The following is a 13,250-nucleotide window of genomic DNA, read 5'->3' as shown; positions in this document are numbered from 1 at the left end:
GGGATCTCACTTCTAGGCAGACAGGAAGTCTCTATGGAAGACAGGAAGTGATGTCAGGTATAAATAGGAAGTTCGGGTGAGAGGTGAGTTGGAAGGAAGTAGAGAGGAGACATTGCTGGAAGTGGCAGAAGAGGTGGTAATGAGATCTGATTTTATATTTACACCCAGTAACCCACCATCATATCCGTCCTCCACCTCCACGCCCGTCCTCTTCGTCCGTCGTCACGTCCGTCCTCTTCCTCCACTGTCACATCCATCCTCTTCCTCCACCGTCACGTTCGTCCTCTTCCTTCATCGTCACGTCCGTCCTCTTCCTCCATCGTCACGTCCGTCCTCTTCCTCCACAGTCACGTCCGTCCTCTTCCTCCACAGTCACGTCCGTCCTCTTCCTCCACTGTCACATCCATCCTCTTCCTCCACCATCACGTTCGTCCTCTTCCTCCACTGTCACGTCCATCCTCTTCCTCCACGGTCACAACTGTCCTCTTCCTCCACCGTCATGTCCGTCCTCTTCCTCTACCGTCATGCCCGTCCTCTACCGTCCCGTCCGGCTTCTTCCTCCACCGTCGCATCCGTCCTCTTCCTCCACCGTCGCATCCGTCCTCTTCCTCCACCGTCACGTCCGTCCTCTTCCTCCACCGTCACGTCTGTCCTCTTCCTCCACCGTCACGTCCGTCCTCTTCCTCCACCGTCACGTCCGTCCTCTTCCTCCACCGTCACGTCCGTCCTCTTCCTCCGTCGTCACGTCCGTCCTCTTCCTCCGTCGTCACGTCCGTCCTCTTCCTCCGTCGTCACGTCCGTCCTCTTCCTCCGTCGTCACGTCCGTCCTCTTCCTCCGTCGTCACGTCCGTCCTCTTCCTCCGTCGTCACGTCCGTCCTCTTCCTCTATAGTCACTGTGACGTCTTTTATTTCCAGCAGATGATGATAAACACATATATAGTGTGGGAACCCAGATTAACCCCTTCAGGGGCAGAACATTCCCCCACTTCCGGGGCCGGAATATTCTCCTCATTGTGGAGATGTCACCTTTCCCACCAATCACCTTCTCACCTCCTCAGTCTATACTGACCCATTATATGACTTTTATCTAGGGATGGGGGTTTTATTTAAGGGTCACCATCATCTTCCTCCATCGTTTTATTGAGGATGAGGGTTAAAATTTATGGGTGGATCAAAATGTATGTTTTTTTTTATTCAAAAGAGGGAAAAATGTAATTTATAGTAATTATTCTGAATTTAATTTTTGCATAATTATCAGTCTCCGATATTCAGCTTAAAATATGGTTGGTAAGGTTCCAGCAGAACAATGAACAGACAAGACAAAGACCATCCTGACCATACATGGCCTACAAAGGGCGATGATTACACTACACAGGCAGCCAATGGGCAATCATTACACAATGATGGAGTGCCAGGGTCAGAAGTATGGAGCATAGAGCCCCTTACATTGCTGGTCAGGAGGAAGAAAACATCTCCCAGCCGGCCATGAAGAATATGTTCCATCATTGGTGTCAGAGGGAGGAAATACTGAGGGGTCTGAGGGAAGTAGAGTAGCTGAGGGGTCTGAGGGAAGAAGAGGAGCTGAGGAGTTGTTAAGGGGGGTGTTGGGGCTTAAAGACGCATACACTGTTAATGGGGTGCTCCGGTTGAGGGAAGATGAGGCTACAGGGTTCAGGGGGTCTCTGAGGGAGGATGTCCTTTGGTCTATGATGGTCCTCCCTCCCCATCTGCACTTATTTTTGTAGACCTTCTCACGTATCACTGCTCAAGTGATATGTTCTAGGATACCAAGTGGATTGAAGAAGGGCAGTTGTTGACCCCTCGTAGGGCACTCATTCATAGAGGAGGTCTGTTTATGCAACAAGCCAGTTCAGAAACGAAACCAAGCCAACAGAAAGTTTGTCAGGCCAAGAGGGTCCGAAGCCCTCAAAATTATAGCAAACAGTCCAGACTAAGTGTGTTCCCATGGGGGCCGTAGTTCCTAAATGTTCAACACCAACTATTACCCCCCCTCACATCCACATCTTGTTATTGTGTGACCAATACCATCCAAACCATTCTTACTTTCATTTCCCAAAGTTATCCGTCTACAAGGAGACCTGTATAGACCAATAAGGATGGAGGAGGACCGGAGTCACATGACTGAGAGGATACTAAACCTCACCCTGGAGATCATCTACTTGCTGACCGGAGAGGTGAGGAGCATTCTGGGAGGTCACATGACATCACTCATCTCTATTAATAAAACACAGACCTGATCGGAGAGGTGAGGAGGATTCTGGGAGGTCACATGACATAACTGATCTCTATTAATAAAACACAGACCTGACCGGAGAGGTGAGGAGGATTCTGGGAGGTCACATGACATCACACAGACCTGACCAGAGAGGTGAGGAGGATTCTGGGAGTCTTACATGATATTCCTATTGGTTCCCCAATACAGAGATTTCCTCTTCTGAAGTCAGGTGACCATGTGACCATCACAGTGCCTCCATGTGACTCCCTAAACCCTGAGAGACACAACATGCAGAAGATTCTAGAAGTCACCAAGAAGATGATGGAGCTGCTGACAGGAGAGGTGAGCGGTGCCGGGAATTCTGGGACATTCTCCAATAACAGACAAGGGATGTGTCTAGATGGTCATTGTTCTATGCATACATGTCTACTTCTCTATATAGGAGTGGGAGTATTTAGAAGGACAGAAGGACCTCTACAAGGACGTCATGATGGACAATCAGCCGCCCCTCACATCACCGGGTAAGAGGAGACTTTATTGGAAAGGAGAGAGCAGTACGGAGGATCCACCTAGATCCCCCATCATCTGATAAACACATAGAAACAATGGATTCAGTCAGTGTGTGTGTTTCCTACAGATGGATCCAGTCATGGGAACGCACCAGAGAGATGTCCCCGTCCTCTGTATTCCCGGGATTCCACACAGGATGGTCACACCATCCCTCACCATCAGCAGGTAGATGAGGAACAATCACTGATAGTATCATTAGGATCTGTACATTATCTGCATTGTTACCATTGATGTCATTTTTATTATATATTCAGATTGGAAACCTGAGAGATTCTACAGTTGAGGTTAAAGAAGAGATAAAAGAGGAGGATGGGGGGATGGAGGAGTCAGAGATTCCAGAAGGACACAAAGATCTGTACCAGGACACCATGGAGGAGTCATCCAGCTACAGGAACCCACCAGAGAGATGTCCCCATCCTCTGTATCCCTGGGATTCCACACAGGAAGGTCACGCCATCCCTCACCATCATCAGTTAGATGGATCCAGTCATGGGAACCCACCAGAGAGATGTTCCCGTCCTCTGTATTCCCGGGATGCCACACAGGAAGGTCACACCATCCCTCACCATCATCAGGTAGATGGATCCAGTCATGGGAACCCACCAGAGAGATGTCCCCGTCCTCTGTATTCCCTGGATTCCACACAGGAAGGTCACACCATCCATCATGGTTTCAGGGTTGGTAGGATGGGGCATCTAGAACATTTCAGTGACCCTTGGAGAGGATTTATGGAGTTATTTTTCTATGAGATCTCACGTCATCAGAGTTTTTTGTATTCTACAACTTTTATTTCCTATCGTTTTCTCGGTTTAGGGTGAAGATACGATAGAAATAAAGGTTGAGGTTAAAGAAGAAGAAGAGCCGTATGTGGAGGAGGCTGAAATAACGAAGACAATTATAGAGGAGGACACGCCTACAGAGATCAGCACAGGTGGGTCATGAACACTAAATCCATTCCTCCACCCATACTGCTCATTGATTGGTCCAGAGTAGGGCGGGGTGATATCCGCCTGTAATACCCTGGCCACTTTCCTGAGCTGTGTTCCCCATCCTGTATTCCTGTATTCCTCTTGGATAATCTTCCTTCTCTGTGCTGCAGACACAATTTATGTCTCTAGTCTGGATTTATGGAGGTTCTGGGGTTCAGCTGGCAGCAAACTGTCTATTTTCACCATAGGCATGGCTTGACCTAGGCACCTTGGATATGTGCCTTGGGTCTCCTGAAGGCAAATCTTCCAGGTTCTGCTGCTTGAACCTGGTGAGGGGGGATGTGCCATGAGACGCTGCCTGTCCTTATCACTGAGTGCACTCTCAAGAGATGGGTGGAAGCTGACACAATCTTGAGTCAGGCTTGGAGAGCAGTAGTGAGGCACCCACCAATCAGCTGGATAAATACAGAACACGTCACCCTAGTGGATGATGCAGGCTCACCCAAGGTGTGAAATCTATATACTAACCAGTTTTCACCAGAGCTCCTGATGGTGGAGATAGGTTTTTCTGCATGTTAGTACCAGGTCTTGGTCCTCAGGATTGCCCCACCAGGAGGTGCGCAAGCCAGGGTGCAGTAGCAGACATACTAGGTTGGGATCAAGTAGAAATGTAGACAGTAGACAAGCCAAAGGTCGGTTACAAGTGGTTGCAGGTTGGGATCCAGAAGAAGTGTAGTCGAGGACCAAGTTAAAGGTCGGTCACAAGTGGTTGCAGGTTGAGATCCAGCAGAAGCATAGTTGAGGAGCAAGCTATAGGTCAGGAACAAGTGGTTTAAAGTTGGGATCCAGCAGAAGCATAGTCGAGGAGCAAGCCAAAGGTCGGTCACAAGTGGTTGAAGGTTGGGATCCAGAAGCATAGTTGAGGAACAAGCCAAAGGTCGGGAACAAGTGGTTGCAGGCTGAGATCCAGCAGAAGCGTAGTTGAGGAGCAAGCCAAAGGTCGGTAAGGAGTGGTAGTAGAGATACGGACATCAGCAGGATATGACAAGAGCAAGATTTTGGTTAGAGGGAGTACAATAATCTGGCAAACAGGAAGTGCATAGACATGGCCTAAATCAGGAAGTAAATGGGAGGAGTAAAGGGTTCAAGACGAACAAGGCTCAAGGCAAGATCATTTAGGAAATTGTCAGGTGAGCGCTGTCCAGCCTTCCAGGTGGCTCAGCAAGAATGGACACGGCCAGATACAACAGAGGTTGCAGGTTGAGATCCAGGTCCTGACCACAGCAGTGGGGGATGTCTGCAGCTTCTCTCAGGGAAGGAAGTTACCAATAAACACAAATGTAGGAAGTCACTCTCTGACTAAGGTCCATGAATGAAGAAATGACCTGGTAGGAGATCAGAGGAGACATTTCCTAGTTCCCTTGAGGGTGGAATTGGAAGCTCCTCAGAGACCAAGCTGCCTGATGTGGGCAGAGTCCTGGTTTGGGGGAACCAATCAGCTCCTGTCTAGTAATCCTCTTTGTCTTTTTGTATTTTAGTCCATGGCCAGGAGATGAGGAAAACCTCCAAGGATTGTCTCACTTTGTCTTCAGACTGGAAAGTAGAAGATGAGGACATCACACAGTATAGTCCAGGAGAAAACACGGCTCCCTCCAATGTCCATCCGGCACCACCCAGTGTAGATGGACCATCGGAATCCTCGTATCCTGAGGAACCTCAGACTGTGCGGGACCGGGCCGGCCTTCCAACAGAGAAGAGGTTCTCCTGCACTGAGTGCGGGAAATGTTTCCGTTTTAAATCCAACCTTAATGTGCATAAAAGATCTCACACGGGGGAGAAACTGTTCTCCTGTATTGAGTGCGGGAAATGTTTCCTACGTAAAGTAGATTTTACTAAACATCAGAGGTCTCACACGGGGGAGAAGCCATATTCCTGCCCTGAGTGCGAGAAATGTTTTTCTGATGCATCCTATCTTTCTGTTCATCAGAGATCTCACACAGGGGAGAAGGCTTATTCCTGCCCTGAGTGCGGGAAATCTTTTCTATGGAGAGCCCAATATGTCCGACATCGAATGTGTCATTCAGACAAGAAGCCGTATTCCTGTGCTGAGTGCGGACAGTGTTTTCTCGGTAAATCAAAATTTCTCAAACATCAGAGATCTCACAGGGGGGAGAAGCCGTATTCCTGCGCTGAGTGTGGGAAATGTTATCGGAATAAATCAACTCTTGTCAAACATCAGAGGTCTCATACAGGGGAGAGGCCGTACTCCTGTCCCGAGTGCGGGAAATGTTTTTCACAGAAGTCCCATCTTTCCAGACATCAGAAATCACACACAGGAGAGAAGCCGTATTCCTGCTCTGAGTGTGGGAAATGTTTTGCGCAGAAATCAGAACTTGTCCCACATCAGAGGTCCCACACGGGCGAGAAACCATATTCCTGCTCTGAGTGCGGGAAAAGTTTTGGGCAGAAATCAGAACTTGTCGCGCATCAGAGGTCTCACACGGGGGAGAAGCCATTTTCATGCGCAGAGTGCGGGAAATGTTTTTCAGTCCAGTCCCATCTTTCTGTACATCAGAGATCCCACACCCACCAGAAGCCGTATTCCTGCCCTGAATGCAAGAAATGTTTTGCGCAGAAATCAGGACTGGTCAGACATCAGCGGTCTCACACGGGGGAGAAGCCATATGCATGCTTAGAGTGCGGGAAATGTTTTGCCGTCAAGTGCAATCTTTCTGCACATCAGAAATCCCACATGTGCCAGAAGCCACCTCCCTACCCTGAATGACGGAGATGGATTTCAGAGAACTTGTAAGACGTCAAAGGTCCGTACCGGCACAGCGACGGACCTCGGCCTCTTCCAAGTATAGGGCGCGCGCCCGCCGACTCCCGCTGTGCGCAGACGTGACAGGATTTCCTCAGCAGATCCCAGCTTTCGGAACCTGCTGATCGGCCATGTTCAATCACAGCCCTCGGTGTCGGCAATCAACACGAGGCTCTGTGCAGAGCGAACAGTCTCTTTGTTTCTTCACCCTGCAAGGAGAAGCAACAAAGAGATTTTTTTTTGTGAAAAGCGACACGCATGACACATTTATAGGCACACGCTTAACCCTGTGATGTTAACCCCTTCCTGGTCGGTGTCATTAGTACTGCAACAGTGTATACGGCATGTTCACTGTATTGGTGATGTCAGTGTCTGTGGGTTCCCACACAGTGTCAGTGTCAGATTGCCCTCCACACTATCACAGGTCCCCAAGTTGCTGATCACCGCCATGACTAGTATATAAAAACAAATCCAGTATATACTGTATATACCATCACTTTCACACAAACCAATCAGTATTATTATTTCAGGTACTTCTATAGTGCCGTCAATGTACACAGCACTTTATATATATATATATATATATATATATATATATATATATATATATATTACATTCCCATCAGGCCCCGCCCCTGAGGAGTGTACAATATAAGGTCCCTAACTCACATTCATACATACCCATACAAGGGTCAGTTTAGACAGGAGCCAATTCACCTACCAGCATGTCTTTGGAGCGTGGGAGGAAACTGGAGTACCTGGAGGAAATCAACGCAGGCACAGGGAGCACATGCAAACTCCAGGCAGGTGGTGCCATAGTTGGAATTCGAACTGACGACCCAATACGGCCAGGTGGAAGTGCTAACCATTTAGCTGCGGTGGAAGGAAACTGGAGTACCTGGAGGAAACCCATGCAGGCACAGGGAGAACATGCACACTCCAGGCAGGTGGTGCCGTGGTTGGGATTCAAACTGATGACCCGAGTACTGCCAGGTGGAAGTGCTAACCATTTAGCCACTGTAGGAGGAAACCTACACGGGCACAGGGAGAACATACAAACTCCAGGCAGGTGGTGCCATGGTTTGGATTAGAACTGATAACCCAATACGGCCAGGTGGAAGTGCTAACCATTTAGACACTGTGGGAGCAAACCGGAGTACCTGGAGGAAAATCGCGCAGGCACAGGGAGCACATGCAAACCCTAGGCAGGAGGTGCCGTGGCTGGGATTTGAACAAACGACTCTAGTACTACCAGACGCAAGTGCTAACCATTTAGCCACTGTGAGAGGAAACCCACACAGGCACAAGGAGAACATGCACACTCCAGGCAGGTGGTGCCGTGGTTGGGATTCAAACCAATGACCCAATACTGCCAGGTGGAAGTGCTAACCATTTAGCCACTGTGGAAAGAAACCAGAGTAACTGGAGGAAACTCACGCATGAACAGGGAGAACATGAAAACTCCAGGAAGGTGGTGCCATGGTTTGGATTCAAACTGATCACCCGAGTACTGCCAAGTGGAAGTGCTAACCATTTAGCCACTGTGGGAGGAAACCAGGGTACCTGGAGGAAACCCACACAGGCACAGGGAGAACATGAAAACTCCAGGCAAGTGGTGCTATGATTGGTATTTGAACTAACGACCTCAGTGCTGCCACTCTTTCATCCTAAATATAGGAAGAAATTAGATTTAGTTTTTTTTTACTGCATATGTTCCATAGCAGAAAGCAAAACATAAATAATTAAAAAAAAAAAAAAAATGTTAAATAATAAAAAAAATTGTATCTTTTATATAATAATAAAAAAAACCTGGCGATCAAATACCACCGAAAGAAAACTCTATTTGTGTGAAAAAAATGATAAAAATGTAATTTGGGTGCAGCGTTGCAATTACCAGATGCAGCGCTGCATAGCCAAAAAAAATGGCCTGGTCACGAAGGGGGAAAAATCTTTCCGGAGCTGAAGTGGTTGAAATCCTCCGGACACCGATCATGTGATCCCTGATTGGCCAATCACTGATCACATGCAGAGTAGTAAGCAAGAGGTCACTTCTGACATCATTGCTTACTGCGTGTGAAATCTGTGAATGATCACAGAGGTCACATGGTACAGGGCTATTCACAACAGCCTTGTAGCATGTGACAAGCTGTGACCAATCACAGCTCTCACAGTATTTCTAAATGACTGCAAGAATGCAGCCAGAGAGGAGAAATGATTCCTCTTACAGCCTTTATGGGTGTAAAAGCAATCAGTGTAAAAAAAAAAAATCTTCATCACCCCCCACAAGTAGTACAGTGTCACCATGGTGCTGCTAGGGTGACAGTATGTAAAAAAAACAAATAATAATATTAAAAAAACTGGAAAAATTATAATTTTTGGTTATGAACTAATTTGGGTTATTTTTATTTTTACTAAAAAGATAACTGAATAAATTTTAGCCAAGATTTATGATGAAATATTATTTATTTGCTAAATTTTATAAGAAAAACACTTTTTTTTCAAAACTTTTGGACTTTTTCATTTATATAGCAAAATAAATAAAAATCCCAGTGGTGAATAAATACCACCAAAATAAAGCTTTATCTGTCTCAAAAAAATGTATACGGGTACAGTGTTGCATGACCGCGCAATTGTCATTCAAAGTGTGATAACTCTGAAAGCTGAAAATTGGCCTGGACAGGAAGGGGGTGAAAGCGTCCGGACTGGAAGGGGGGGAAAGCGTCTGGACTGGAAGGGGGGGAAAGCGTCCGGACTGGAACGGGGGGAAAGCGTTCGGACTGGAAGGGGGTGAAAGCGTCCGGACTGGAAGGGGGGGAAAGCGTCCGGACTGGAAGGGGGGGAAAGCGTCCGGACTGGAAGGGGGGGAAAGCGTCCGGACTGGAAGGGGGGGAAAGCTTCCGGACTGGAAGGGGGGGAAAGCGTCCGGTCTGGAAGGGGGGGAAAGCGTCCGGACTGGAAGGGGGGGAAAGCGTCCGGTCTGGAAGGGGGGGAAAGCGTCCGGTCTGGAAGGGGGGGAAAGCGTCCGGACTGGAAGGGGGTGAAAGCGTCCGATCTGGAAGGGGGTCAAAGCGTCCGGACTGGAAGGGGGGGAAAGCGTCCGGACTGGAAGGGGGGGAAAGCGTCCGGACTGGAAGGGGGGGAAAGCGTCCGGACTGGAAGGGGGTGAAAGCGTCCGGACTGAAAGGGGGTGAAAGCTTCCGGACTGGAAGGGGGTGAAAGCGTCCGGACTGGAAGGGAGTGAAAGCGTCAGGACTGGAAGGGGGGGAAAGCGTCAGGACTGGAAGGGGTGGAAAGCGTCAGGACTGGAAGGGGGGGAAAGCGTCCGGACTGGAAGGGGGGAAAGCGTCCGGACTGGAAGGGGGGAAAGCGTCCGGACTGGAAGGGGGTGAAAGTGTTCGGACTGGAAGGGGGGAAAGCGTCCGGACTGGAAGGGGGGAAAGCGTCAGGACTGGAAGGGGGGGAAAGCGTCCGGACTGGAAGGGGGTGAAAGCGTCCGGACTGGAAGGGGGTGAAAGCGTCCGGACTGGAAGGGGGTGAAAGCTTCCGGACTGGAAGGGGGGGGGAAAGCGTCTGGACTGGAAGGGGGGGAAAGAGTCCGGACTGGAAGGGGGTGAAAGCGTCCGGACTGGAAGGGGGGGAAAGCGTCAGGACTGGACGGGGGGGGAAGCGTCCGGACTGGAAGGGGGGGAAAGCGTCTGGACTGGAAGGGGGGGAAAGCGTCTGGACTGGAAGGGGGGGAAAGCGTCCGGACTGGAAGGGGGGGAAAGCGTCCGGACTGGAAGGGGGTGAAAGCGTCCGGACTGGAAGGGGGTGAAAGCGTCCGGACTGGAAGGGGGGGAAAGCGTCCGGACTGGAAGGGGGAGAAAGGGTCAGGACTGGAATGGGGGGAAAGTGTCCGAACTGAAAGGGGGTGAAAGCGTCCGGACTGGAAGGGGGGGAATTGTCCGGACTGGAAGGGGGGGAATTGTCCGGACTGGAAGGGGGGAAGTGCACTTTATAAAGAGTTTTGAACAGATAAGATTTTATATTTATTTATTGAAATATATTGAACACGGCACAATTGTAGTATTTCCAATCTATTTATTTTCTTGTTTGTGGGATACATCAGGAGCCCTCATCAAAGTTCTTCTCACATCAACATTTAGAACACCGGTGGTCCTGACAATCATTCATTGCAGAGGAGAGTAGAGAATGGCATTGGAGATTTGGGACTGGGTCATAGCTCATTAGAGGCTCTGGTGTCAGGGGGGGGGTGTGGGGTGGATGACAACCCTCCACCCCCCCAGGATTCAGCCATAACTAGGCCAGCGGAGGTGCATGAGCTCCAATGGCCGATGTTCATATTGTGAACTATCACAGCACCTTGCCTCAGTAGCAGTGGGCGGGATCTGGGGAGGAGTTATGCAAGTTTCAAAATAGCTTGATAGGTGGGTGTCAGTCTGGAAGAGTGGGTGTTCCTAGGCAAACTGTATTTGCATGAAGACTGCCTTAGGTAACACCCACATGTGATGCTCTATAATTAAAAGAGCTCAAATCCAGTGAATGAAAGGGGTGGGGCAAGGGACAGTCAGGCTGAGAAGGAAGGAGCTAGATGATGCTGGACATCCTCCAGCCAGTAAATGAGGCGGAGCTCTGTCTGATTTGCTGCAGCTTCTAATGCACATTGTGAGAAGCTCCCAGTGTGCAGTGACATATTTGGAAGCCGTTTCAGTCCAGGGGAGGAGCCGCTACACCTGTGCAAGACTGAAGGGGAGGAGCCGGTACACCTGTGCAAGACTGAAGGGGAGGAGCCGGTACACCTGTACAAGACTGAAGGGGAGGAACCGGTACACCTGTACAAGACTGAAGGGAGGAGCCGGTACACCTGTGCAAGACTGAAGGGAGGAGCCGGTACACCTGTGCAAGACTGAAGGGGAGGAGCCGGTACACCTGTGCAAGACTGAAGGGAGGAGCCGGTACACCTGTGCAAGACTGAAGGGGAGGAGCCGGTACACCTGTGCAAGACTGAAAGGAGGAGCCGGTACACCTGTGCAAGACTGAAGGGAGGAGCCGGTACACCTGTGCAAGACTGAAGGGAGGAGCCGGTACACCTGTACAAGACTGAAGGGAGGAGCCGGTACACCTGTACAAGACTGAAGGGAGGAGCCGGTACACCTGTACAAGACTGAAGGGAGGAGCCGGTACACCTGTACAAGACTGAAGGGGAGGAGCCGGTACACCTGTGCAAGACTGAAAGGAGGAGCCGGTACACCTGTGCAAGACTGAAGGGAGGAGTCGGTACACCTGTACAAGACTGAAGGGAGGAGCCGGTACACTTGTACAAGACTGAAGGGAGGAGCCGGTACACCTGTACAAGACTGAAGGGAGGAGCCAGTACACTTGTACAAGACTGAAGGGAGGAGCCGGTACACCTGTACAAGACTGAAGGGAGGAGCCGGTACACTTGTACAAGACTGAAGGGGAGGAGTCGGTACACCTGTGCAAGACTTAAGGGGAGGAGCCGGTACACCTGTGCAAGTCTGAAGGGGAGGAGCCGATACAGCTGTTCAAGACTGGAGGGGAGGAAACGGTACACTATGGAGGGGATGGAGGGGAGGAAACGGTATCCTAATATCAGTTTCTAGGTCAAATCATGGTGGGCTAAGAGGCTTTAGTCACCAATAAAAGTATGAATCTGGTATTCACAATCTCTATTCTACAAGTCTCCTCTGGGGTCCATCATCAACCAAGCCCTATGAAGATGATTTACTCATCCATCGTGAGACTCTGTGTATTTGTTGGGTTTTCTCTGTGCTTACCAAATCGTGTGGGAGATGTCACCTTACAGATTAACTGAGACAATCTCCGATTCCCAGACGAGACGTTTCTCCATAAAGGTGAGTTCATGGTGAGCAGAACATGGACTCTAAACCCTCGCCGTTGGTCTTTGTTGGGTTGTCTCCATGTGGGTCTTGTTGTGGATGATTTTTGTAGATGTGTCACCTTATGAACTATTTGGGACAAGCATGAATGTCCAGATGAAAAATTCCTCCACACAGGTGAAGTCATGATGTGATGAACATGGACTACAAGCCTTTCTCCATGTGTCTTTGTTGGGTTGTCTCCAGGTGGGTCTTGTTGTGGATGATATTTGTAGATGTGTCACCTTATGAACTATTTGGGACGAGCATGGATGTCCAGATGAGAAGTTCCCCCACACTGGTGAGGTCATGATGAGTAAAACATGGACTCCAAACCCTTCTGCACTAACCTGAAGACTAAGGTGTTCAGCAAGCACAGGTAGTACAGAGTTAAGAGGAAAAAAATAACATACTAAGCAAGTCTCAACACTCCCAACGGATGCCTATTGCGACTGCCTAACCAGGACTAGGATCTTGATTGGTGGAGGAGGAATGAGGGGAGAGCTTACTTTGGGAATGTTATCACAGCCTGTAATATCACTGTCCACCACTAGAGGGACTCAAAATTTATGTGGCTAAACACACATGGGCAGATACAAATCTTGTACACAATCTGGTGCATTGGGGCTATGAAGCAGCTGGGTCTGACCAGGGCCGTGGATAAGGGGGACCACCAGTTCTCCTGCATGGTGCCCAGGCATCTGTGTGTTTCGAATGTGGGCAGGGAGATTAATCGGCATGGAAGGGGGGACAATTACTGGATTGCCCGTATGGCTCTCTCTGCAGCAGCTGA

General features: G+C 49.4%; 1 protein-coding gene across 1 annotated transcript in view; it reads left to right on the top strand.

Moving 5' to 3' along the window:
- LOC149465084 (uncharacterized) overlaps window positions 1–8,378 on the top strand; it is a 37,361-nt gene extending 28,983 nt beyond the window's left edge. Inside the window, exons 10-12 of the mRNA XM_089673799.1 lie at window positions 3,104–3,382; window positions 3,621–3,738; window positions 5,275–8,378. Coding sequence (XP_089529925.1) covers window positions 3,104–3,382; window positions 3,621–3,738; window positions 5,275–6,521 — 1,644 coding nt within the window. The 3' untranslated portion in view covers window positions 6,522–8,378. The remainder of the gene's footprint in view (window positions 1–3,103; window positions 3,383–3,620; window positions 3,739–5,274) is intronic.
- Window positions 8,379–13,250: the final 4,872 nt, after the last annotated feature.

Source organism: Staurois parvus, unplaced genomic scaffold, assembly GCF_062004578.1.
Source record: "Staurois parvus isolate SC_StPar_1 unplaced genomic scaffold, SC_StPar_1.0 ptg000144l, whole genome shotgun sequence".
NCBI lineage: Eukaryota > Metazoa > Chordata > Amphibia > Anura > Ranidae > Staurois > Staurois parvus.
Note: the sequence above shows the minus strand (reverse complement) of the source record. Positions and strands in the feature narration are given on the sequence as shown.